Consider the following 26,992-nt stretch of genomic DNA (forward strand, 5'->3'; position numbering starts at 1 on the left):
TGAATCATTGTATTTCTCTTGAGAGTAGTATATCTCATGTTAATCCTTAGAGTTAATGACTCCACTGTTATAGCTGTAGAAGAATGAGGCCCCTTTTATGTGATCATTTCAAGTACTTAGGAAAATAATATAGCCCGAAGTCATAAAGTGAGAAGGAAGCCTACAATTCTGAGATGTTGTAATCCTTTACTGTAACTATGACTTTGTAATTGTTTATTTATGATTTGATATGAAAGATAGACATTTACTCAGCTCATCTATTATATTCTCTCTCGCTCACTCTTCTCTTCCTCCTCTTTCCTTTCCCCACCTCCCTTCCCCTCTCTTTCTCTATAGATATAGCTATGTATTCCTCCACCCCAAAAGATGTGATATGCTATGCTCTCCTTCACTCAAAAGTTTACAATCTGATAGTAATCTATTACTGTGGTCTTTATGTTTTATGTTATATATTTTTGCTTAAATCTTTAACTTTAGATGTTTGCAAATTCTGTTCAATTATTACTTCCTTTGATGTTTTAGACTCCAAAAAAGCTTGAAAGCGATGATGAGATGGAAATTAAGAAACAATTATCCAAATATGAATCTCAACTTTCAGCAAATGAAGAGAAGTTAGACACAGATGATCGTAAGTCCTGGTTATCAAATCTGAGGAAGAACCCTGCTGTATCTCTTTTTCCATATCAGAAGAGCTCTAATACCTTATCTCCTTCCTATAAACAGCTGACAAATTATGTTGTGTACCCTTCTAAAAGTGATAGAAAATGAGGATGTCTTCATTTTCAGAGGAAATTTGCTAGAAGATTCAAAACTGGCCACTCCCAGTCCTATGGAACTTAATATATCCTTCTTACCCCATCTCATTTATTCTACTAGAGAATTTAGATGATCTTGGCTGGGAGGGATAGAGAATTTATTTTAAGGCAAGTCAGATTTTACAGTTTTATTTCCATAATTCTATTGCATAGGATTTGCCTGTAGTGTATTCCCTCAAAAATACCATTATACCCAGGAATTTGATTCCAAACCAAACCCTGAAATAAAGAACAAACCCAAATAAGAACTTTTTAAACCAAATCAAAGCTTCATCCTATTATAGTTTTGCAGATGAGTAACTTGTGGCCCAGAGAGATTAAGTAACCATTAAATATAATAAGTCCTGTCACAAGCTGTTGTGAGAATCCAAGGAGATAGTCTACGAAAAATTTCTGTAGCTTTCAGGTCCCAATGTTAATGTTAATTACAGTCTCCACCAAATAAATCACATAGCTTAATAAGTATCATGACTAGGATTAAAATCCAAGGCTTTGAACTCCAAATTTATTATCTTTTCTTGCATATCATAAGTTGCCTTTTGTTATTCATCATTGTTGGTATAATCTTGGAGAGAATTCATGGTGGTTGTTTATTTAGTGTTTTTTTTCCTTCCCTTCTGCCTTCTGATTTGCTTTTATGAGGCATATATAGACGTCACCTGGCTCTTTTGTTTTCACCATCCTTCTGTCTAGACTTCTAATGTTATATTTGACTGGATGATAATAATTGTCTTTTGACTTTTAGTTAATCATACAAAGCATGCTTTATTATGAGTTTGCTATTTATTAATGGGCAGTAATTACCATGTTCACTCATTACTTGACAAAGGGCTTGACAAACTGTTCTACTCATAGGAAGTGTTTAATAAATGTTGATCATCTAATCATCCTTTTTTTTTTTTCACACAAATTCATTTTTTTTTTTAACCCTTGTACTTCGGTGTATTGTCTCATAGGTGGAAGAGTGGTAAGGGTGGGCAAGGGGGTCAAGTGACTTGCCCAGGGTCACACAGCTGGGAAGTGGCTGAGGCCGGGTTTGAACCTAGGACCTCCTGTCTCTAGGCCTGACTTTCACTCCACTGAGCTACCCAGCTGCCCCCACAAATTCATTTTTAAATGGCAGTTTTGGAAGAATCTTATTTGATCCTTGGAAAAACTGTCCATACTTACTGCCTCCACTAATCTCTCATTCTTTATCCATGGCTGCTTCTTTCCTGCCTATAATTATTCCCACATCGCCACCATCCTTAAAAAATCCTCACTTGATCCATCCAACCCCATTAGCTATTGTCTAATATTGCTCCTACTTTTTGTGGTTTAACTCCTCGAGAAAGTTATCTATCATCAATGCCTCCACCTCTTTTCCTCTCACTCTCCACTCTGTGGTCAGATTTCTGACTTCACTCAACTGAAATGCTTCCAAAGTTACCGTAATAACTTCCAGATGTGGTGGTCTTCTTCTGAGTCCTCTTTCTTTCAAACCTTTCTTTTCCATATATCACTATTGACTGCTCTCCCCTCTGGGTTTTATTTTAAACCCTTACCTTCTGTCTTGGAGCCAAGAGTGGTAAGGGTTAGGCAATGGGGGTTAAGTGACTTGCCCAGGATCATTCAGCCAGGAAGTGTCTGAGACCAGATTTGAACCCAGGACCTCCCATCTCTAGGCCTGGCTCTCAGTCCACTGAGCCACCCAGCTGTCCCCCCATCTGGGATTTTGTGATAACTTCTCTCTCCTGGTTTCCCCCCTACCTGTTTGACTATTTCTCCATCTCCTTTGCTTTCTTATCCATATCATACCTCCTGATGATCAGTGTTCTGCGTAGACTCCCTTCTCTTCTCTCTCTCCATACTCTACAGGTGACCTCATTTGTTTCCATGGGTGTAGCTCTCATCTACTGTTGAATCTGTAGCTCCATCTCTAGTCTCTCCTCTGAGGTTTAATCTTGCATTACCAACTTCCTATTAGATCTTTTAGACTAATAGTCCTAGAGGTATATTAAAATCAATATGTCTAAAATTGAACTCATTTTTCTTCCCTACCCCATCCTCCTCTATTCCTGACTTCACTAATTCTATTAGCCATCATTCTTTTCTCACAGGATCCTAATCTGAGTATTATTTTGGACTTTTTTTTTTTTCTGTAAAGCCAAGTCAATTGGTTGTCTTGCTGTTTCTGCCTTTATAATACATCTTATTTAAATGTTTTTTTGTTGTTGTTTTGTGTTGGGTTTTTTTTTTTTTTTTTTGTATTCACATAGCTATCACATCCAAGTTAACATTGTCTTGAATTACAGAATTTTCCCAGGATTTTGCACCTTTGGTCCTTTTCACCTCTATTCTGGTATCATTGTTCTTATTTACAATCAAATTATCTTTATTCAAATCACAATTTCCATTATTCTCCACAATTACACAATCACTAGACTTTCCAATACCATTTACAACACAATTATTCTTTTTCTCACAATTATTTACAACACTAAATTTTTATCAACACCAAGTAAATTATTATCAATTTTAGTCAAATTATTAGAAACACTAGTTAAATTACTACTAACAGTAGGTAAATTACTATTAATACTAGGTAATTTAGTACTAACACCAGTTAAATTATCTTTAATTCTCTTTAAATTATCATTTTCATTGATTAAATTATCATCATTAATTAAATTACTATTAACACCAATTAAATTATTATTAACACCTAGTGCACCATTACCATTATTCACAATTACATTATCATTTTCTTTAACACATACAATTTCATCTATTCACTTTATTCCCATGAACTTGATCAATTACTTCTGAACTTTGGATACGCCTTCATAATGAAGCTCTCCCTCCATTCTGGTTACCATGATTTACATTTCCCTGGACAACTTGGCTATATTTCAGTCTCTCACCAGCTCTAATAAAATCCTGCATTGTTACCATATTGGGTGCTTGCATACCCTGGCAACAAGCATTCTGATACTGGAACCCATTCTGCTGATTGTACTCATATCCAAAATTTCCACCATTATTATTATTCCAATTACCTCTTCTATATCTATAATTATTGCTGTTATGCCCATAATTCCTATTGCTATTATATCTTTGCTTATTAAATTGTCCTCTGAATCTACATTGTTGTAAAAGGTACCCATCCTTATTGCATAGGTAACACCTCCTAGGCTCTTGGTATCTAGTGTTTACACTATCAGTACTTCTGTAGTTGTTATTACTTTTCCTCTCAGAGGCCCTCAATGCAGCCCTGCTTTAATGTCATTGATCTCTTTTTCATTGGCCTGGCTATTAGCTTCCCCAAGTTGTTTCCTGAGATTATCTTTTACTGCATCCTTCTCCTCATTTATCTTATCTTTTTCCTGGGCAAAGACATATGTAGCCTTCTGTTTAAGTTCATCCAACCTAAAGAGTTCCCAATCAGGACAGATATCACTGAAAATTTTCCTTACTTGGGGAATAGCATTCTTAACAAAAATTCGTTTCATATGTTCTATGGTGGTATCCTCATGGACATCTAAGCCTAATTGTGTCTCTGCAGCTTCGAGAATCCTGTCATAAATTAGAAGCCTTCCCAATAAGATCAGGAGTGAAACAAGGATGCCCATTATCACCTCTATTATTCAACATAGTACTAGAAACACTAGCAGTAGCAATTAGAGAAGAAAAAGAAATTGAAGGTATCAAAATAGGCAATGAGGAGACTAAGCTATCACTCTTTGCAGATGATATGATGGTCTACTTAAAAAATCCTAGAGAATCAACTAAGAGGCTGGTAGAAATAATCAACAACTTTAGCAAAGTTGCAGGATACAAAATAAATGCACATAAATTATCAGCATTTCTATATATTTCCAACACATTAGAGCAGCAAGAGGTAGAAAGAGAAACACCATTTAAAATCACCCTAGACAATATAAAATACTTAGGAATCTATCTACCAAAACAAACACAGCAATTATATGAAAACAACTACAAAACACTTTCCAAACAAATAAAACTGGATCTCAATAATTGGAAAGCCATTGATTGCTCATGGGTAGGACGAGCTAACATAATAAAAATGACCATTCTACCCAAATTAATTTACCTATTTAGCGCCATACCTATCAAACTACCAAAAAACTTCTTTACTGAATTAGAAAAAACTATAACAAATTTCATTTGGAATAACAAAAGGTCCTCATTAAACTTTTGCTGGTCATATCTGGACATCAATTCACCTAGGATGAACCAAAAATCTACAAAATCTGGGTAATAGGTCTTAATAAATGACCGCAAGATTTTTACAGATTTCCCAGGGTCGTCATAAAATTTTGGAGCTTTTCATTTGATTGCTTCTGCATCCTCTGCCCAGAAACGGGTATGCTGTTTAACATGGAATATCCTGTCTTTTCTAATCACTGGGAGGCCCGTTAGAGGAAAAAGATTAATTGGGATATCACTGGTGTCATGGGCCCTTTGTTTCTTCTCTGCTCTTGTTTCCCCTCAAGCCTTATCATCATTGTTTCCATTAACCTGCTGTACACAACCACAGCCAGTGTCCTTACATCTATTCCGCTTTATATACATCTCCATATTATCCATTTGCACTTGTAACAGTCTCATCAACTTGATTTCCAATTCCTTACACCACCAGTTAATTATCTTGAGTATATAACGTGTACTTCGATAACCATCTCATTCTATATACAATGTATAAACACAATAACATAGGCGTATTAGCTAATATGTCTAGCACTGTTTTCTCCCACACAGGTTTTACTATCTCAAAATCAACAAAGAATTTAATATATTTAGGGATACCCTTAAACAGAAAACAAGGAATACCCCATAACACATTCCACAGAAATAATAAACAATTATCTACTATATCTCTATATCTTCCATAACTGCCTTTACTAATATTGGTATTACTCCAAAACTTGGTGATAAATTATAAGTATTATTAAAATCCACTATGAAATACTTTACCAAAATACTCAACAAGAATTAACAATAAGAATAACAGTACACACACAAAAAAGAACAAAACACCACAGGAAAAAACTGCAAAGAAAAAAAATTAAAATCCCTTTTCCTGAGGTCTTTAAATGTCAAGGAGCACTGTGAGAACCCTGTAGGTATTTCTCAATGAGCTCAGTAGTGGAGAAACCTTTCCCTATTGGGTTAGAATGTTGAAGCTCAGTTTGTCCTCAGCCACTGACCTGAACACTTCTCCCTGCTGAGTTACTGTTTAACTGCCAAGGTTTCTCCAACCCATCTGAAAGGTACCAATTGAAGTGGGTAAATAAATACATAGGGGTTTCTAGAGGGGGAAAAGGGATGACTGAGGAATGAAGGGTGGAGAGGTATAACTACCTTAGACAAATACAAATGAGCTATGACAATATGAGTGAGTGGCAGTTGGGATCCAACTGACTCAGACTACATCAGCCAGGGAAACCTTACTTACTATGGAAAAGAAACAACAGGAAGTTAAAATCACTATTTAATAATGAATTTAAAAGGTAAGAGATTTAGGGAGAGGTCACCCTAAAGGACTGAGAGATGGGTCAAGATCTATTCTATAATACCACAAGCTGTCAGTTTGGCTGGCTGGAAGGGAAAATGGATGTCTCACAACTGGTCCCACTTCTGTTCCAACTATGATCACAGATTTCAGGAACACAGGTCCACAGCAAAATAAATCCACAAAGGTAAAGACAAGGAGCTTGAATCAGCCTGGGATGTTCACCACCCAAGTCTGATCCTCCTGCTCAACTTGAATTTCCCACAGGCAGGTGTTTCTTCTGGGGAGACAAATACACTCTCCTGGGCCCTCCACTAGAGGCAGTTCATCAGCATTTAACTGCTCTTAGGAATCATTTCCTTCCTTGCCACTATTCCATCATTGGAACCTTTAGGTCTTATCTGACAGCCTGGGTGCTAATTTCACTAAATGTCTAAACTCATTAATTTTTCTCATAACACAGCTCAGCCACCATCTTCTACATAAAGCCTTTTCTGAATCTTCCTCCAAGATATTAGTGCCCCACCTACCAAACTCTCTTGGATTTAAATATTTTTAATATGTCTGTATGCATTAACTTCATATCTGTAGTCATTAAGTATTTTTATATATTATTACAGTACTTGTCATTCCTATTAGAAGGTAAGCTTGAGTGTAAAGACTATTTTTTGGTCTTTATACTTGTACCCCCTAGGATCTACCATAGTTCTTAGCTCATTGTTGGTTGGTTGATCATCAGACAATATGGTCCATGGTCATAAAACAAAAATACTTAATTTGATCTATCATATCTTATTAATACTATTTTGTTTTTTACAGTTTAAATTTGTGTATAGACACCATGTTTTTCCCCAGTTCAATTACAATGTTTTTTTCTAAATGAACATTTAATCTCAATTCCTTGCTGTTGTTACCTAGGGCCTGAAGGTTATATAGGGGCAGACTCACAAGACCCTGCACACTTCGATTCTCAGCAACCAGCAGTATTGGAAGAAGAAGAAGTCATGATAGCTCACTCTCATCCGCAAGAAGTTTACAATGAATATGTATCTAGAGGGTGCAAGAATAAATGTCATTCCCATTTCCATGATACTCTAGGCCAATCAGATGATCTCATTCATCATCATCATGATTACCATCATATTCTACATCACCACCATCATCAGAATCATCATCCCCACAGTCACAGTCAGCGCTATTCTCGGGAAGAATTGAAAGATGCTGGCATAGCCACATTAGCCTGGATGGTGATCATGGGTGATGGCTTACACAATTTTAGTGACGGCCTAGCAATTGGTAAGTACATGGATATACATTTCTTTGGCATACTGATATGATTAAATGCTTCTTTGGTCTGTATGTCACTTAGTAGTCATGATTTTTAAATGAATAGGTATTTTTTTTTTATATTTGTGGATGATTTACAATATACAGTGATCCCTCACCTATCCTGGGAATTACATTCAAGAGACCCCCTGCTATAGGTGAAAATCTGCAAAGTAGCAGTGTTATATTTATTTTATTATTTATATGTATTTTAAGGCTTTATAAGCCCTCCCACTCTCCTATAAAGCTTTTCTACACTCTTATTAACCTTTTCCACACTCTTGTATACTGAGCCAATCAGTATCCAGAACACAGAACATAGCACTGTGGTTGGTTGCCTGTCATTCCATCAGCCAATAGTGCGCCATGTACAATCTCATGTTGGCAAACTTGCATAAGTGGTACTGGCATACTGCATTTCCACTGGTTACAGTATCATATTCATCTGCAAAATCCCGTGATATAGCGAAAACTCAGCAATACAGATATATATTTTTTTAAAAACCTGTGATACAATGAAGCCACGATAAGTGAACCATGATATAGCAAGGGATGACTATGCCTGTAGAAAGAAAATCTACAACAGTGTGATTGACAAGGTTTCAAATCATGCAAGTTTTATGGCAGTTGTCAGTTGTACAGGACTTGAATAATTTAGGAATTTTAATATGTACCAAGGAACAAATAAGAGAAATTGATCAAGAAACAAATTGTGTCTTATAAATATTGCAACTTCTTTAAGGCTTCAGGAATTTGGGAAGACCTAAACACATTTTTTTTCCCCATGGGTAGGAATCTGATTTTTCCACCCTCCCTTCTCTGCCCGTCCCATAACTGAAAACAGTTAGAAGTTAGAAAAGATGCCTGTTAACATGTGTCTTTGAATAAAATAAATTTCTACATGAGCCACGTCTCCCCTCTGGAACCTAAGTCCATCAGTTTTCTATCAGGAAGCAGTGTGTTTCACCATTAGTCCTTTGGAATTATGGCTTGTCATAATAATAATCAGTAAATCTCATAGTTGTATACCATCATTATATAAGAAGTTGCCCTGGTTCTATTTACCTCACTCTGTATCAGTTTATATAAGTCTTCCAAAGTCTCTCTGAAACCATCTCCTTCGTCATTATAATACAATAATATTCTATCTTATTTACATACCATAACTCATTCAGTTATTCCCCAATTTATGGACACCCTCTCAGATTTCCATTCTTTGCCACAAAAATAGCTAGATATATTTTCATACGTTCTTTTTTTTTTTTTTTTTTTTTTTTTTTTTTTTTTTTAATTTTTTTTTTTTAAACCTTTAACTTCTGTGTATTGGCTCATAGGTGGAAGAGTGGTAAGGGTGGGCAATGGGGGTCAAGTGACTTGCCCAGGGTCACATAGCTGGGAAGTGTCTGAGGCCAGATTTGAACCTAGGACCTCCCTTCTCTAGGCCTGACTCAATCCACTGAGCTACCCAGCTGTCCCATTTTCATACATTCTTAATTAGAATTTTTTTTTTTTTTAGGGCTAATCTTTCCCTTAATCTATTCTACTAATCTCCCCTTCCCCTCCTTTCCTTCTTCTATTTCTCTGTTAGAGTGTTATGTATTCTCTGCTAAGTGGAAAATTTTTCCATGGTTACATGATTTGTTTTTACTCTCCCCTCTATCCACCATAGCCAACGTGCATTTAAGTGGAATAAATACCATTTGTTGGGTGTGTGTGTTATTATAAGGGGATTTTTAGGATGTAATAGGGAATCTGCAGGATGTAATATGAGACTGAAGCTAGGGGTAATAGCTGATAGGAATAGCAAATAAGGCAAGGCAAGGGACCCAAGGCTGGAGGTAATCAAGGGAATAGGCTAGGTAGTAGGTAAATTAAGGCAGTATGGTAGATGAGGAAGGTACAATGATGAAGGTTGGTAGTTGAGGTGGTAGGAGAAATGAGGGAATGTCTCAGTTTAGGAATATAACACTGAGGTATCAAAGGTTGCAAGGGAGAGGATGAGTTAAACTAAGGCAGGCAACAGCAGCAGGGAAATACAGACCGGGACCCAGGTTAGAGACAAAACACTGAAGAGAAACAGACTGAGCCCTTCAAGTAAAAGGACACTTTTACAGAGCAAGGTTAGAGCCAGCCATGGCCAGCTTGAAACTGACTTGAGGCTTTAGTCAGTTTCACAGGAAGGGACTAGAAAGGAAGTATTGAAGTTACACTTCCTTTCAAATGGATACCCTCAGCTTCCCTCAAACTCCAGAGACTATGTTATTCCTCTCTCTCTTCCTCTCGTATTAATCAACTAATGAAGTAGCCAAAAGGTCTTGATTAAGTACAAACAGGATTTATTGTCTTCTAGGATAGATTGGCAGGGTAGAGGATACAAGGTAGCCCTAACAGCTGCTTAGAGAAACTTCAGGTGGGGGAAAGGAGGCAGGAATGTGAGACTGAGAAAAGACCTGCCTTAATTCAGCTTTCAGGTGGTTTTGTAATCAATGGGGTTAGGAAAGTTGGATACAAAGATTCAATAGATAATTTGTTGCAAGTGTAAGCCCTATTTGACTATTTAAAATATCAAGTTTAAACTAACACTCTGAACTACCCTCCTTTCAGACCCTCACAGGAATTCAGGCAGGGAAAATGAAGGTGGGAATAAGGTATGATAGGGAGATTCAAAGGAATTAGCTAAATTAACAAATTTCAAAAGAAAAGCTGCAAAAATATAGGTCAGGTTTCAATCTAAAGAAGGAGCTCAGATGGACCCTGGTTCTCTCCACGAGTTCCCAGAACCAACTGACCCTTTCCCAAGATTCTAAACTCCTTAACTGACAGCAGAACTCTGCAAAGTCAGTTATGCCCCCTCTCTTCACCTCTGTGTGTATTCTCTCTTTTGACCAGTTCAGATGAGTGAAGTTCAAGTGTAAGCCACTGCCTTCCTCCTTGTTTGTGTAGACCAGTGATGGCAAGCCTTTTAAAGACCACAAGCTGCATACTATGTGTGGCCCTCCCCCCAAGACTGCTTTGCCCTACTGCCTTACCCCAGACAGGGCAGGGATTAAGAGACAGAAGTGGCCTGAGTGCCCCACTCAGGGGACAGAGTAAGCTCAGAGAGGCAGAAAGGCACAGATGGGGAACGGAGCAGCTCTCAGTCCCTTTGCCTTTCTAGTAATTAACTGGTAGGCGACGATCTGTGTGCCCACAGAAAGGTCTCTGCATGTTATCTGTCCATCATCGTAGGTATAGACTGTCTCTTGTGCCCCAAGATTTTATGAGGTAATTTTCTTTAAACTTTCCTGCATCCTCCCCAGTGTATTTCTCTTATTCTTCCTTTCCATTCTTCTCTCTAGATCATCAAGAAATAACAGAATCACTCTGAGACCTTCTGTCTAATTAGAATCACTTGGTTACTCATAGTTCATAGGGGACACTTGTATCATCTCTACATATTAGAATGTAAACAGTTTGTCCTTGTTTAGATCTTTATAATTGTTTGTTTTACCTTTATTTTTCTTAATTCTTGTATTTTGAAGAAATAATGTGGATAGATGGTGATATCCATGATAGGAAACTGGGTTAGATAATTAATTGGCTGTTTGTAACTATCTCATTTCCCTATTGTGAAGGGAAGACAAAATGGACTTCACAGGGCCAGCTCACACAAGCCTTGGACACCTTGTATTTTCTTCTGGATTTTTTTTTCTGTCAGTCTTTTGAACTTATTTTAATGTTTCCTGTTTCATGGAGTGTTGTTAGTTTCTATTTGGTCCATTCTAATTTTGGGGGGATTTGTTGCTTGGGTAGGGTTTTGTTCTTCTGCTCAAACTGTTCATTTTCTTTCTAATTCTTTCATAGCTCTCAGTTCTTTTCCATTTTTTTTCCTCAGTAGCTCTTTTCATTTATTAAATATATTTTTAAGTCTTTCAAACTCTCATTTCATTTATTCAAGTTCTGATTGAATTTGTACCCAAAATATTTTTTCCCCTAAGATTTTTCCTTATTATATATTGGAACCATTATTTTCTAGATTTGTGTCATCCCTGTCATAATAGTTTTTTATGCTGAAATTGTTGTTTGCTGCTTCATTCTTCTACCTTGTATGATTTCAAACTTCTTGTTATGAACCAGTCCTATGCATTTATTGACATTTAATATCAAGTCATAATAGAATTCTTTAATACTATAAATGTTTAGGAGAAGTGGGGTCACAAGATAGCAGAATAACAGGAAGTAGTATAGTGACCTCCTCCTCAAAACACCTCTAAACAGATCTAGAAATTGCTCCAGACTGAAACCTGATGGGGAAAATTAGGAAAGTCACTGAGATTCTTTTTGCTACTTTGTTGGAGCATAGTGTTGCTATTCTAGGATCTAGCTCAGCTGGGAGATAATATGAGCTATTAGGGCTCATCCAGGTATAAGTGATGATGTATGTTTCTGGTGTGAGTTTGCATGTGAGCAGCTGAAGACTATTGCTGGACTCAACCACTACAGGTGGAAAGTTCTGATTAAAAGTAAGACCTATAAGCTCACTTCTGGTCCAAAATTATTTGCTCTAGTTTTTCTTCCATAGGCTTGAGACTGGACTAGAAAGTAGACCAGACATAAGACCTCATTTTGCTCTTGACATCTGAGCCACATTACTGCTGCTTCTGAGTGTCTACATACCTATCTGTATCCTTATGCTGACCTGGAAAAATGCCTGACTGAATTTCTTGAATTTCTCCATTATGATTTAGTTTGGTGTGGATTTTTTTTTTTCTTCTGGAAAAATTTTTCATGGTTCTACAATTCATGTTCTTACTCACCCCACCCCCCACCCACCCATAGCCAACACACATTTTCACTGGTTTTTACAAGTGTCATTCATCAAGACCTATTTCCATGTTATTGTTAGATGCACTGGGGTGGCCTTTTTAGAGTCTACATCCCAAATCATGTCTGCATCAACCCATGTGTTCAAGCAGTTGTTTTTCTTCTGTATTTCCACTCCTGTAGTTCTTCCTCTGAATGTGGGTAGCGTTCTTTTCCATAAGTCCCTCAAAATTGTGCCAGACCATTGCATTGCTGATAGTAGAGAAGTCCATTACATTCGATTTTACCACAGTGTATCCGTTTCTGTGTATAATGTTCTTCTGGTTCTGCGCCTTTCACTCTGCATCAATTCCTGGAGGTCTTTCCAGTTCACATAAAACTCCTCCAGTTTATTATTCCTTTGAGCACAATAGTATTCCATCACCAGCAGATAACACAATTTGTTCAGCCATTCCCCAATTGAAGGGCATATCCTTGTTTTCCAGTTTTTTGCCACCACAAAAGAGCACACGTATCATTGATTAAGACCCAATTCCATATTATTGATAGTTGGACTAGAGATATCGTTTAGTGTCTTCATCCCCAGTAATATCCCCATCAACCCATGTGTTCGAGCAGTTGTTTTTCCTCTGTGTTTCTCCTCCCACAGTTCTTCCTCTGAACGTGGCTAGTTTTCTTTCTCATAAGTCCCTCAGCCTTGCTCTGGATTCTTGCATTGCTGCTAGGAGAGAAGTCGTTATGTTCGATTTTACCACAGTGTATCCATTTCTGTGTATAATGTTCTCCTGGTTCTGCTCCTTTCACTCTGCATCAGTTCCTGGAGGTCATTCCTATTCACATGGAATTTCTCCAGTTCTTTATTCCTTTGAGCGAAATAATATTCCATCACCAATGGATACCACAATTTGTTCATCCATTCCCCAATCAAAGGAATTACAGCTGTTTCAAAAAAATTTCATTTCCCTTTTGGGGTTTGATGGAAAGTCTAATTTTCTTTAGACTATACTTTTTATGTAGAAGACCTTTGAGTGATGCAAAAAAAAAAAAATTACCTTAATCAGATTCTCAATTTCTGATGCTTTATTTTTCCTTTTCACAGGAGCAGCTTTTACAGAAGGATTATCCAGTGGTTTAAGTACTTCTGTTGCTGTTTTTTGTCATGAATTACCTCATGAATTAGGTAAGATACATTTACTAATAAATAAGGAACAGGTATCCACTCTGCCAGTTTTTAGATAAAAGAAGGGAGGACCCAACATAGCCTGGGTAGAGAGACAACTTAAGCCAACCATAAAATCAAACTGTTTGAGCTTTAAAAATCAAAAGGCTTTTTGGGAGTCCAAGAAGGGCATACAAATTAATATTAACTTTCCACATTACTTATGTAGACTATTTCTACTAAATTATCAGACCTTTTTGGTTCATTTGTTTTTCTGAATTAGTCATCAGGTATAATAGTTTTTGAAAAAATTTAAAATTCTGCCTCAGAGTAGCAATTATTGATTCACTTATAGTTTTTCCACCAGCAGGTCTTCAAAATACAGTTGTTTTCTAAACAAATGTAATCATATCTAAATGATTGTTTATTATTTCCCAAATGTTTGGAAAAGTTTTCTCAGTGCAAATCATACTGTCTTTGCCTACCCATCCTATGAATCTTATTCTTATCAAGTTCATCCAAAGCTTGACGTCTGAGGGTTGCCTGTTGGCTATCTGTTATCCATCACCTATCTTATATGACCAATCAATCTTCTCTTGTTATTTGGCATTACATTGTACTTTTTTATCCTGAATTAAATTTACCATCTATTTTCCTCCATTTCTCAATTAATTTGTCTAGACAATCCAGTCCAAACAGGCCCTTCTTCCCAATTTGTCTGTTATTATCATTATCCTACTTTTGAGAAAAAAAATTTTGGATGTCTTTTGATTTTATATCTTCTACATTACCTATATCCTGCTTCCAGAATCCTCTCCTGGTGAACCAACTGTCCCTTATTATAAAGAATAAGAGAAAAAAAGAAAAATAAAGAATAAAGTGGTGGAAAGTTGAGCAAAATTAACCAACATATGAGAGACATCTAACATTATATATAGTTATACACATAATCCTGCCCTTCTACAGGAGAGTTTGTCTTCTGATAATTTCTCTTTGGGGACAAGTTTTGTCATTATAATTTCAAAGCATTCAGTGTTTTGTTTTGTTTTTTTTAAACCCTTACCTTCTGCCTTGGAATCAATAATGTGTATTGGTTCCAGGGCAGAAGAGTCTTATGGGCTATGCAATGGGGGTTAAGTGACTTATCTAGGGCCAAGTAACTACGAAGTATCTGAGATCAGATTTGAACCCTGGACCTCCCATCTCTAAGCCTTACTCTCAATCCACTGAGCTACCTAGCTGCCCCCAAAGCATTCAGTTTTTGTTATTTTTGCCATTTGTAGTACATTGTTGTAATCATTCTGTATCTTCTTGTCTTGATTTAGCTTACTTAAATTTTGTATTAGTCTATATAAGCCTTTCCATGCATCTCTGTATTCATCATTTCTTATAAAACAGTAATAGTTCATTATATTTGTGTACCATAGTTTGTTTAGACATTTCCTAATCAATAAACATTTGTTTTGTTTCTAGTTTTTTGCTACCACAAAAAATTTTGCCATAAATATTTTGATGTTATTTATGGCAATATTTTCTGGGATAGCAAAAAGGAAGTTAATATCAGAAAGATCTTATTTTTTATTTTAATTTATTTTATTTTTCTCCCATGTTCGTGATTCTTGTTTTCTTTCCTTCCCTCTCCCAGAGTTGACTGCAATTTTTTGGGTTATACATATATTATCACTCATCCTATTTCCATATTTATTCATTTTTGTAATAGAATAATCTTTTAAAAATCACAACCCCAAATTATATGCCCATATAAACAAGTGATAAATCATGTGTTTTTTTCTAGATTTCTACTATTATAAAAATAAATCTAGATGTAGATGTTGTATATGGAGAGGAGAGAGACCTAAACTGGATACCACCACTGGTAAATGTGTGACAGCAGTGATAGCCCAGATAGGTGGCTAGGGCAAGATCAAGTGATGCTTGCCCTAGCTAGATGATATGACACCTCCCTCCTTTATAACAGTGCCCAGGCAGGATCCTTCAGGTAAATGGATGATATCCCTTCAGGTCCCACCTGAGGTTGATTGATAGTGTAAATGGGCTCTATTAACTTGATAAAGATTTGTTTCTGACTGCGTATCTCCATTCCCAAAGAAACTAGGAAATAGCCACTCCAGGAAGGTACTTAAAGGCTTTGACTGTATTTAACAAAGATGGAGTGTTGAGATTGGATAGAGGTATTGGGAAAACCCTAACTAAATTTGGTAATGATAAACCCTTAAACTGTAGGCAAGTAATGAATCAGAATGGTTAGCTCCTCTCTGGTCCAGCCTGGCCACAGCCAAACAGAGTAGGCAAACTGCTGCTTGCTATTTCAGCTTCTTCTCCTTTGTTAGATGATATGCCTAACCAGTCTTTGGGATATCCACCCCTTTCCAACCTCTTCTTCTCCTGCCCACTTCCCGGATCCCTCCTGGGCCCTGGGAAACCTAGATAACTTAGATGATTGATTTCCTAATATCTAGGGGCAGTAGAATTAGAAGATGATGGTCTGGGTACAGGTTGATGATGTTATCAGGAACAAGACAGAAAGATCTTGCAAGGTTGAGCTCAGTAAGTCTCAATCCCAAAAAGACCAGGATCCACAGATCTCAGGTCTCAAGGAAGGAAAGGAACCCTCAGCCGGGGATGCCAGGGTGTTTTATACCTCCTGGGCCAACTGCTCTCCCTGTCCTCACGGCCCTCTGGGAACATTCCGATATCCAACAGATCCACCTATAAATCAACAGTGTGGACTCCTGGCTCCCAGAGATTCAATATAACACTACTCCCACAGTTCTTTCTCCAGATTTCTTTCTCATAAGATCCTCAGTGTTGTCCTGGCTCTTTTAGTAGCAAAGTCAATCACATTTGTGATTATCTCACATTGTTTTAGTTACTGTGAACGATGTTCTCCTGGTTCTTCTCATTTTGCTTATATATAAGTTCATATAGGTCTTTCCAGTTCTTATAGAAATCAAGCAGTTCATCATTCCTTATAGCACAGTAGTATTCCATCACCACATACCACAATTTGTTCAGCCATTCCCCAATTGAGGCACATCCCCTCATTTTCTATTTTTATTTTTTTTTTTTGCTATCACAAAAAGTGCAGCTATAAATATTTTTGTACAAAGAGAGCCTTTCCCATTTTTAAAAAATCTCTTTGAGGGGCAGCTGGGTAGCTTAGTGGATTGAGAGCCAGGCCTAGAGACGGGAGGTCCTAGGTTCAAATCCAGCCTCAGACACTTATCAGCTGTGTGACCCTGGGCAAGTCATTTGACCCCTATTGCCCACCCTTACCACTCTTCTACCTAGGAGCCAATATACAGAAATTAAAAGTCCTTTGGGCATAATTCCAAATTGCCTTCTAGAATAGTTGGATCAATTCACAATTCTAACAGCAATACATTAATGTTCCAGTTTTGCCACATTCCCTCCAACATTTTTTTTAACTGTCATATTAGTTAATCTGCTAGGTGTGAGGTGGTACCTCAGAGTTGTTTTAATTTGCATTTCTCTTATCAGAAGGGACTTTGAACATTTTTATGTGATTATTGGTAGTTTTGATTTCATCCGAAAACTACCTATTTACATTCCTTGACCATTTGTCAACTGGGAAATGATTTGATTTCTTATAAATTTGACTTATTTCTTTGTGTATTTGAGAAATTAGATCAGAAAGGTCCCATATTAACATAAAATAAGACCTTTCTAATACTTTCTGATAACTTCTTTGGGCCATTTATATCATAGAGGAATCTCTTTGTCAGTGGTTATGGATATTTAACTCATTTTCTTTGAATGATTCCAGACAGCTTTTTAGAATAATTATATAAATTCGTATTCCCACCAACATTGATTATTCCTATTTTTTATCATCTTGCCAATTTGCAAGGTATGCAAAGTCTTTTTTTTTTTTTTTTAAACCCTTACCTTCCGTCTTGGAGTCAATACAGAGTATGCATCAGTTTGAGTTGTGTTTTGTGTCTTTTATGTTGTGTTGCATGAATATACTTGTCTTCATGGTGTCTGTCCTCTTCTCATAGATCTTTTTTTTTTAAGCTCTTATCTTCTGTCTTAGAATAATACTCTGTATTGACTTCAAGGCAGAAGAGTGGTAAGGGTAGGCAGTGGGGGTCAAGTGACTTGCCCAGGGTCACATAGCTGGGAAGTGTCTGAGGCCAGATTTGAACCTAGCACCTCTCATCTCTAGGCCTGGCTCTCAATCCACTGAGCTACCCAGCTGCCCCCTATGCAAAGTTATTTTGTTTGGCATTTCTCTAGCTATTAGTGATTTGAAGCACTCTTTCATATAATTGCCAAGTGTTTGCAACTGTTTTTTTTTTATTATTATTTAGAATATTTTTCCATGGTTACATGATTCATGATTTTTCCACCCCTTCCCAGTGCTGACAAGTAATTCTACCGAGTTGTACATATATCATTAAAACCTGGTTTTTCATATACTTTGACCACCTATCTATTTAGGAATGGCTTTTGATCTTACCTGGACAGTGAAAATATGTATTTTTCAAAAAATGTTTATTTTAATAATAATAAACTTCCTCATAATTTTTACGGATTATATGATCTGTTATGTAAAACATTTCTTTATTATTCATTTTTGGAAGTGAATAATCTTATAAAACCAAAACACCCAAACATATACACAAATAAGCAGGTGGGGTAAATCATATGCTTTCATCTGCATTCCTATTCCAACAGTTCAGAAATATGTATCTTAGATATCTGACTCTTATCAGTGATATTTGATGCACATTTTTTTAAAATCTCTAGGCAGGGGGCAGCTGGGTAGCTCAGTGGATTGAGAGTCAGGCCTAGAGACAGGAGGTCCTAGGTTCAAATCTGGCCTCAGACACTTCCCAGCCTTGTGGTCCTGGGCAAGTCACTTAACCCCTATTGCCTAGCCCTTACCACTCTTCTGCCTTAGAGTCTATATTGACTCCAAGATGGAAGGTAAGGGTTTAAAAAAAAAATCACTTTTATTTTTATTATCCCAGTTGCATTTATTTTGTTCTTTAGAACATTTTACAATTTTATGCAATCAAAATAAGCTTTTTACTCTTTTGTAAATCACCTCTAGTCCCTTGTTTGGTTAGATATTCACCCTCTAGCACTTCTTAACTTCAAAATGTATTATAAAACAGCAGTCATCAAAACTTTGCTATTGATTTAAAAAATAGAGAAATAGCTTTTGTGCATTGGTGGGGAATAAGGCAGGAACACTATGAAGGCCTCGGAGCCCTGAGAGAATATAAGGTAGTTGGACAATGCCTCCTTTCTTCCAAGAGGCCAGAGACATCTTTTTTTCAAATGTGGATCTTTGCTCCTAATTACATGGTAGCAAAGTCTCATTTCAGGTACTTTGTTTCCAAGATGAAGAAGTCTTCTGGAGAAATTGTTTACTGCAGACAGGTCTTTGAAAGTCCCCTCTTAGGGTGAAAAACTTTGGCATCTGGCTGCCTATGATTCCAGGAGTGTGACCCATAACATGTACAGGGAGTACAGGGACCTGACCACTGCTGGTCCTGTCACCCAATGCTGCCAAGATACGGGAGCCCATCACCATGTCTGGGCCTGCTCCTTCTAGATCATGAAAGTGGAAGAAATTCCTGCTAGCAAGTGCCACCACCCTGCCGTCAAGCAGTTTCACAACTACAAAATCAAGTTCCCTCTGCCTCACAGAGTCCTGCACCACCAGCACAAGCCATGTTTTACTACCAAGAGGGCCAATAGGTTATTCTAAATGCAGAGACAAGGAGCTATATGTTTTATTTGAGCTGTTTAAATAAATTTCTCAATTAAAAAAAATAGAGAAGTAGATCAATAGAGTAGACTATAGAAGAAAGAATAAAAAATAATGGAACCTGGAGTAACTAGGTAGCACAGTGGATAGAGTGCCAGACCTAGATTCAAATTTGGCCTCAGACACTTTATAGCTGGGCAAGTCATTTAACCCCAGTTGTGTTTTTCTTGCTTCTTTTCTGCCTCAGAACTGATACTGAGACAGACGGTAAGGGTTTTATAAAATAAAAAATAATGGAATCCATTAATCCTGTGTTCATAAACTTGAAAACATAAATTACTTAGGAAAGAATACCCTATTTGTTAGCAACTGGTGAAATGGTATTTCATTGCTAGACATATATCCCCAGGGAAGTCTTTTATAAAAAGAAAATCCCAATATGCACCAAAATATTCATAGCATCACTTTTGTGGTGGCAAAGAACTAGAAAAAAAGTATATAGCTATAAATTAGAAATGGCTAAATAAATTGTGGTATGTTAATCAAACATTACTGTGTGTAAATGATGAATATGGGAAAAAAATACTGTACATTAATTCATGAAAAATTAAGTAGCTCCAAGAAAAAATTATACACAATTATCTCAGCAATGTAAAAAGGACATCTATCATAAAAAAATCCAAAATAAATTTTGCTGGGTAGCTCAGTGGATTAAAGCCAGGCCTAGAGACAGGATCCTAGGTTCAAATCTGATCTCAGACACTTCCCAGCCCTGTGACCCTGGGCAAGTCACTTAACCCACATTGCCTAGCTCTTAACACTCTTCTACCTTGGAACCAATACACAGTATTGACTCTAAGAGGAAAGGTAAGGATTTCAAAAACAAACAAATAAGTAAATTTTGCAAAGTTACAAACAACAAGCATGGCCCTAAAAAGGAGATAAGGGAAGACATTTCCTCCCAATTCTTTGTAGAAGTGAGAGAGCTATAGGTGTAGAACATTGTGTATAATTTGAGAATTTTTTAATGTTCATTTGTTGTACTGAATTATTTTTCTTTTGAAAAAAGTTAATTTGTTTTATGGAATGACTTAAGAGGTGAGGGGGAAGTAATATAGAGAAAGAAAATATATGTAATATAAAAAAAGATCTCAATAAAAATTTTAGAAAATTCATCCCTTTCATTGTATAAAGTATATTATTTTTAGAACGTAATCTTTAATATTCATGTCACACATACATTCTGACTGTATTGTGGTACAAAGTGTAAATTATCATCTTAAACTTGAATTCTATCAAAATGATTTCTGTTCTTCCTATAAGTCCTTGTCAAATAGGAAATTCTTTAAGTAACTTGTTTGTTATATTTATCAAATGCTCTGTTATTGAATTCAATTATTTCCTATTCTTTCCTACTTCTCCCTTGTTCTGTTTTTCTTGTTTTTTGAGCTAGAACAAAATGGTTTTGATGACTTTTTTGTTTATAATTTAGTTTGAAGCCAGAGGTGCTATATCCCCCTTTTAATAGGTTAGAAAATTTGAAACTTATTCTCTCCTCTGCCCTTTGATAAAAATGCTTTCTTTATAATACTTTATATCTATTCCATCTCCAGGTCTTTTCCTGGATAACCCTAATCTCTAAGTATTACTTTTGCTATGTCACTCTCATGTTCAAAATGCATTACAGTAGGCTCTCTATTGCCTTTTGTGCCAGATCTAAACACTTTTACCTGTTTTTTTGTTTGTTTGTTTTTACATTTTTAAACCCTTAACTTCTGTGTTGGCTCCTATGTGAAAAAGTGGTAAGGGTGGGCAATGGGGGTCAAGTGACTTGCCCAGGGTCACACAGCTGAGAAGTGTCTGAGGCCGGACTTGAACCTAGGACCTCCCATCTCTAGGCCTTACTCTCAATCCACTTAGCTACCCACCTGCCCCTTTTGCCTGTTTTTTGAGGATTTCATAGTGTCATTTCCATTTTACCTCTTGAACCTAATTTCACCTTCTCCCCTGTTCATTTCTGTTGTTTCAAGTATATTGTGTTTCTCATAGTTGTAGGAATTCTAGAAGTTCTAAATAAATATTTGATTGGATCAGGGAGAAGACTTTCCAGTCTTGCCTCTGAGGCTTAAATAGCTCAATGACCATCAACAAAGTTAGTTAATTTTTTGGGTCTCAATTTCTTCATCTGAAAAACGGAGATGATATTAACTACTATTTACCTCCCAGGATTATTGTGACACTTGGATGGGAATGTTTCTCAAAGTGCTTTGCAAATGTAAAAGAATGAAATAAAGGACCTAATAGATTTTCTAGGAGGCTGGCAGACACCCAGCCACATATTCATTAGAGAAATAACTTTTGAGTTCTTTTTTATTTCTGTGTCCTTTTTTTAATAAATTGCTCTGTTGCAAAGACTAATCATTTAATGAATCTTTATAGAATGAAAAACTTTTACTTTTTAAATCAAATAATTTTTCAGATTCCACGTGACATTGTATGAAAGCTATAATTTTATCTTCATTTTTGTCTTTAACTTAGTTTTGTAAAAATATAGTGAACCTGGTAGTTTACTTCTCTTTAAAATCCAAAATTGCCTTTTTGTGCATGTGTCATCATACAGTTTCCTTTTTATTATTTTAACAATAATGAAGGAAATGGCATCATAGCTATTTTTTATTCTCTCACAGGTGATTTTGCTGTTCTCTTAAAAGCTGGCATGACCGTTAAACAAGCAGTTCTTTATAATGCCCTGTCAGCCATGTTGGCTTATCTTGGAATGGCAACTGGAATTTTTATCGGTCATTATGCTGAAAATGTTTCTATGTGGATATTTGCACTTACTGCTGGCTTATTCATGTACGTCGCTCTGGTTGATATGGTAAGTTTTTATGTAATTAAATCACATTCTTCTATTATAATCAGAAATTTGTCAGTTCCTATTAACAAGAGGTTAGTTTGAAAAAGTTTTATACAATACATAACAATGATAAAACATGTGAGATTTGTCATGAGGGACACATGCGACATCTCCTCTTTTACATACTGTCCTTATTGCCAGCCATCTCTTTTCTAACATGTGACAGTGTTAATAGACCCACCTCCTTTCTCAGGAACTGGCAAGCCACACAGCTAATTTAAGATGAGTCGCTATCAATACACTTAGTCACCTCTTGGTTTTTTGTAATTATTTAAGGAAAACCTAGGATAATTAATACTCAAAAGTAGTAACATAGAAAACTTAGCTTTGTTAGTAACAGGCTCTCTTTACTTCAAAACATTTACAGGTCATTGCTAATTAATAAATGAAAATAAGTTTCTTAAACAAAATCCAGATAATAATTGCTGGGAATATTTAAGAACCTTGAGTGTGAAACTTCATTTCCTAAATCTTATTTAGTCTTAGCCAAAGAGAAAGAACAAAAGAAATATTTGATTTAGTCTCAAAATGTTAGTAGATTGACCTGTGGCGATGTAAGGAATATATAGTGTAAAGCATCTTTAATATTGATCTTCAAAGAGAAGAGTATTTTCCTTAAAGATGTATACAATTGGGGCAGCTAGGTTGCTCATTGGATTGAGAGCCAGGCCTAGAGACGGGAGGTTCTAGGTTCAAATCTGGCCTCAGACACTTCCCAGCTGTGTGACCCTGGGCAAGTCACTTGACCCCCAGTGCCTAGCCCTTACCATTCTTCTGCCTTAGCATCAATATACAGTATTGACTCCAAGACAGAAGGTAAGGGCCCCAAATAAATAAATAAATTTAAAGACAAAAACAAACAAAAACAAAACAAAAACAAAAAAATAAATAAATAAAATTTAGGAAGGTGTATGCAAATAAATTGATCTCTAATTGTTTAGCAATTTTTCTCTCTTGTTGAGCTAACAATACTAATCTCTTATGCATGATGTCCTCTAGCCATTCAAGGGCTTTTCTCCTATTCCCCTAAATTTTCCTAAATTTCTTATTGTCAACTTTCTCCAAATATACTTATTTAATGCTCATCTGAAAATATGGCACCCAAACTGGACATTATTTCTGAATTGGTTTGACTAGGACAACGTACTATGAGGCACTATATTATAAATATTATACATTTTATTTACATATATACATACATACATACGAGGCACTGTATTATATATAATACAAATATTATATATAACATAGTGCCATCCAAGTCCACATTAATTTGGGGGAGTTTTTTGCCTCCTGTCTAAAACTACTGGTTCATATTGAACTTGTCTACTAGATTCTGCCCTTTTTTACCTCTAGTTACTCTAGCCATGCCTCTACTGGATTCTGTTTTAATGCAGCTGATTTTTTTTTTTTTACTCAAGTCTTGAACTTTACCTTGTTTTCTTATTTAATTTAGTCCTATTAACGTCAGCCCTCATTTCATTCTGATCTTTTAATAACCCATACAATGGGTTTCAAACAGTGAAATTATAAAATTGCCTGAAGTAATAATACATTTTAGAGATGATGCAGTTAAACTATGAAAAAACATGCTGCTTTCTTCTTTTTTTTTAAACCCTTACCCTTCCGTCTTGGAGTCAATACTTTGTATTAGCTCCAAGGCAGAAGAGTGGTAAGGGTAGGCAATGAGGGTTAAGTGACTTGTCGTGGATCACACCGCTAGGAAGTGTTTGAGGCGAGATTTGAACCTAGGATCTCCTGTCTAGGCCTGGCTCTCAATCCACTGAGCTACCCAGCTGCCCCCACTTGGTGCTTTCTTGAGCAACAATTCCATCAGCACTTGCAGCTTTTCAATCCTAAAGTTTGAAGAATCATAGGATCATAAAAATTAGAAGTGGAAGAGACTTTCTGGGGTCATCTAGTTTCTAACCTCTTATTTTACAGATGAGGATACTGAAGCCTGGAGATATTAAGTGACTTGACAATTGTCCCCACAGTTACTAAGGATATGAGGCAGTTTTTGCATTAAGGTCTCACTGACTTTCAAGTCCAACCCTTTATCTATACCTGGTCATCTGATCCAACTGCCTTCCCCCAACCAATGACAAAAATTTAGCCTTTACTCTTTTAAGAAAGCAGCCCCTGCCTTCTTTGACCATATCTCTAATAAAACAGTGTACTAGTTGATATTTATATAGTGCTTTATAAAGTACATTATGTATGTTCTCATATTTGATCTTCTTGATATATAAGGAGTCAGGACAGGGTCTTCTAATTTTAGAACTAGAAAAGAAAGGATTTTTGAGTTTAGTCCCAAGAAGTGAAAATAACTGCCCACAGTTACACAAGACCAAGTATTAGAACCTAAGACTTACAACTCTAGTAATACAAATGAGATCATAATTGAAAAGCTCTTAACATACTGCTTGACATTAGTAAGCTTTATATAAATGTTATTATTTTTAAAACATTCTGATCAGTTATATAGCATACTACCTCCTCTTTTGTTCTTTCTTCATTAAACCAAGATCAGATTTTCTTTTATTCATATTGTTACCAGGTCTGTCCCCTGGAACCAAGTAAAAGAAGTCTGTTCTAAAAGATAGCCCTTCAGATATTTGAAAATGCTGTCATGTTTCTTCTCTCCTAACTGAAGTCATGTCTTCTCGTAGCTAACCATCCCCAGTTCTGTCAACTAATACCTGTAATAATTCTGAGTGCACACACTATTCAGGTTATCCATCTCTAGACTCTTTACAAATTCTTAGTGTTCTTTGTCAAATGTCACTCCTAGTTTGAGTATAATGCTCCAGCACAAATCTGACCAGCATAAAATTTGGCAGATCCCTTTGATTTGCAGCTTGTATTTCTATGAATTTAATTATAGAATCTTCAGAATTCAGATTTGTCCATCTTTATATTTATTAATTTTTCAGATTAAGCATCAATTTTATTTTATAAAAGAATTATTTCTTTAAACATTAAAAAAATTTAAAGACTTAAATTCATACAAATAAGATTTTTCATAAATTTAATTAGAATAGCAGAAAATCTTTGAGAGAATCTTAATTCAACATGCTTATTTTGTTTTAACAGAAAAGTTAGCTGAGGCCAGGAAAGATATTAACTCCCCAAGTTCATTCAAGTGTTGGCAGAGCCAGGAAATACACAAAAGTTAATTTATACTTGATGTATTAGAGAATAAGATTAATGTCTATGTCATGGGTTACTTTTTTAAATCAAGTTTTTTATGATATATTGCTTATAGAAAGAATGAAGTTATCCATGACAGTTCCAAATCTGAGTAGTAATAAGTTGCATTTAAATGAGATATAATGGTTTTATGGGACTTTTAGCTTTGCTTAAAGCTTTTGTGAAACTATTCATGAAGTCAATTTGTGTTGTTATTATTTAAATTAGAATTTTATTCTATGGTAAAGTGTTCAAAATTGATGTCTTTGAGGCTGGAGATTTTAACATAATTGCTTTTTTTTTTTTTTTTTTTAGGTACCTGAGATGCTTCATAATGATGCTAGTGACCATGGATGTAGCCGTTGGGGATATTTTCTGTTACAGAATGCTGGGATACTACTGGGTTTTGGTATAATGTTACTTATTTCTGTGTTTGAACATAAAATTGTATTCAGTATAAATTTTTAAATTGAGTCATTAATGTTAGAATATATCTTTTCTACTTATTTGAGGCTTTATTTCAAATATAGGTCATAGGGGAGCTGGATTTTGTTGTTTTGTGGTTTTTTTTTAATGTGCTTTATAGAATTTATATTTAGTAGTACTTGAAATTTTGCATTAAATCTTGCTGTTGGTTATGACTGTAAAACTGGCTATCAAAGTAGCAGAAGGTACGTTTTAATGATGTATAAGTTATTCTGTTCTGGGAATATTGCTATGATCTTAATGTTTTACCAGTATTTACAACTTTACTGTATGAACAAATGATGTACTATGGCATGGCATGTTCTATATATAATTCACTTTGAAAACAAAAACCTGTTTCCCTCGAAGATTATTTTCTAATGTAGGAAAAGTTTGGCACAGAAAGGAGACTTTTAGAATGTTGCAAACAAGGAAGCTTGACGAGCAGAAGTAACAGTTGGAAGGAACAAGAGAGCCAAACTGAGCCAACTAGGTTTTAAAACCTGTTTATTTCAAAATAGAAGAAGAAAAACTGGGTGGTCATCAGGGAGGTCTGCAAATAGTTGGAAGCCTCTTTGGGAGTAGGGACTAGCCATCTTGGGAGGAGTTGGTCTGCTCACTAAGAGTCTACCTGGCAACATCATCAACTAATCAGATAACACTCATTCTGAAGGGTCCGATCAGTTCTTAAAGTGACAAACATAAAATGCAGTTTTCCTTGCCAAGAGGTTTTTTTTTTCCCTTTCTTAAGCAAAACAGGAAGATTCTTGTTATGATGGGTTACATTGCTCTTATGTGCCAATTTGCATACATGATTTACAACTTCTTTTTCATTATGATTCCGGACTATGTGTATTTATTTCTGAGCCTATATGACACCTTAAACTGGTTAAAAATTGAACTGGGTAGACTGATTTCTTACATACTTGGAATGATTTGGGGTAGCTTTCTCCATGGTTCAATTATACTATGCCCTCAAAAAAGTTATAAATACAATTACATAAGATATTGGTGTGGTGATAGCACAACATCAAGT

The 26,992-nt window shown here is 36.0% G+C and overlaps 1 protein-coding gene and 1 pseudogene across 1 annotated transcript in view; both read left to right on the forward strand.

Annotated features, from left to right (window-relative positions):
• SLC39A6 (solute carrier family 39 member 6) overlaps positions 1-26,258 on the forward strand; it is a 41,669-nt gene extending 15,411 nt beyond the window's left edge. Inside the window, exons 5-9 of the mRNA XM_044657853.1 lie at positions 523-628; positions 7,249-7,626; positions 13,559-13,639; positions 22,070-22,260; positions 25,807-26,258. Of these exons, the coding sequence (XP_044513788.1) occupies positions 523-628; positions 7,249-7,626; positions 13,559-13,639; positions 22,070-22,260; positions 25,807-25,959 (909 nt within the window). The 3' untranslated portion in view covers positions 25,960-26,258. The remainder of the gene's footprint in view (positions 1-522; positions 629-7,248; positions 7,627-13,558; positions 13,640-22,069; positions 22,261-25,806) is intronic.
• Positions 18,106-19,382, forward strand: LOC123232552 (annotated as a pseudogene).
• Positions 26,259-26,992: the final 734 nt, after the last annotated feature.

Source organism: Gracilinanus agilis, chromosome 1 (assembly GCF_016433145.1).
Source record: "Gracilinanus agilis isolate LMUSP501 chromosome 1, AgileGrace, whole genome shotgun sequence".
NCBI classification, from domain to species: domain Eukaryota; kingdom Metazoa; phylum Chordata; class Mammalia; order Didelphimorphia; family Didelphidae; genus Gracilinanus; species Gracilinanus agilis.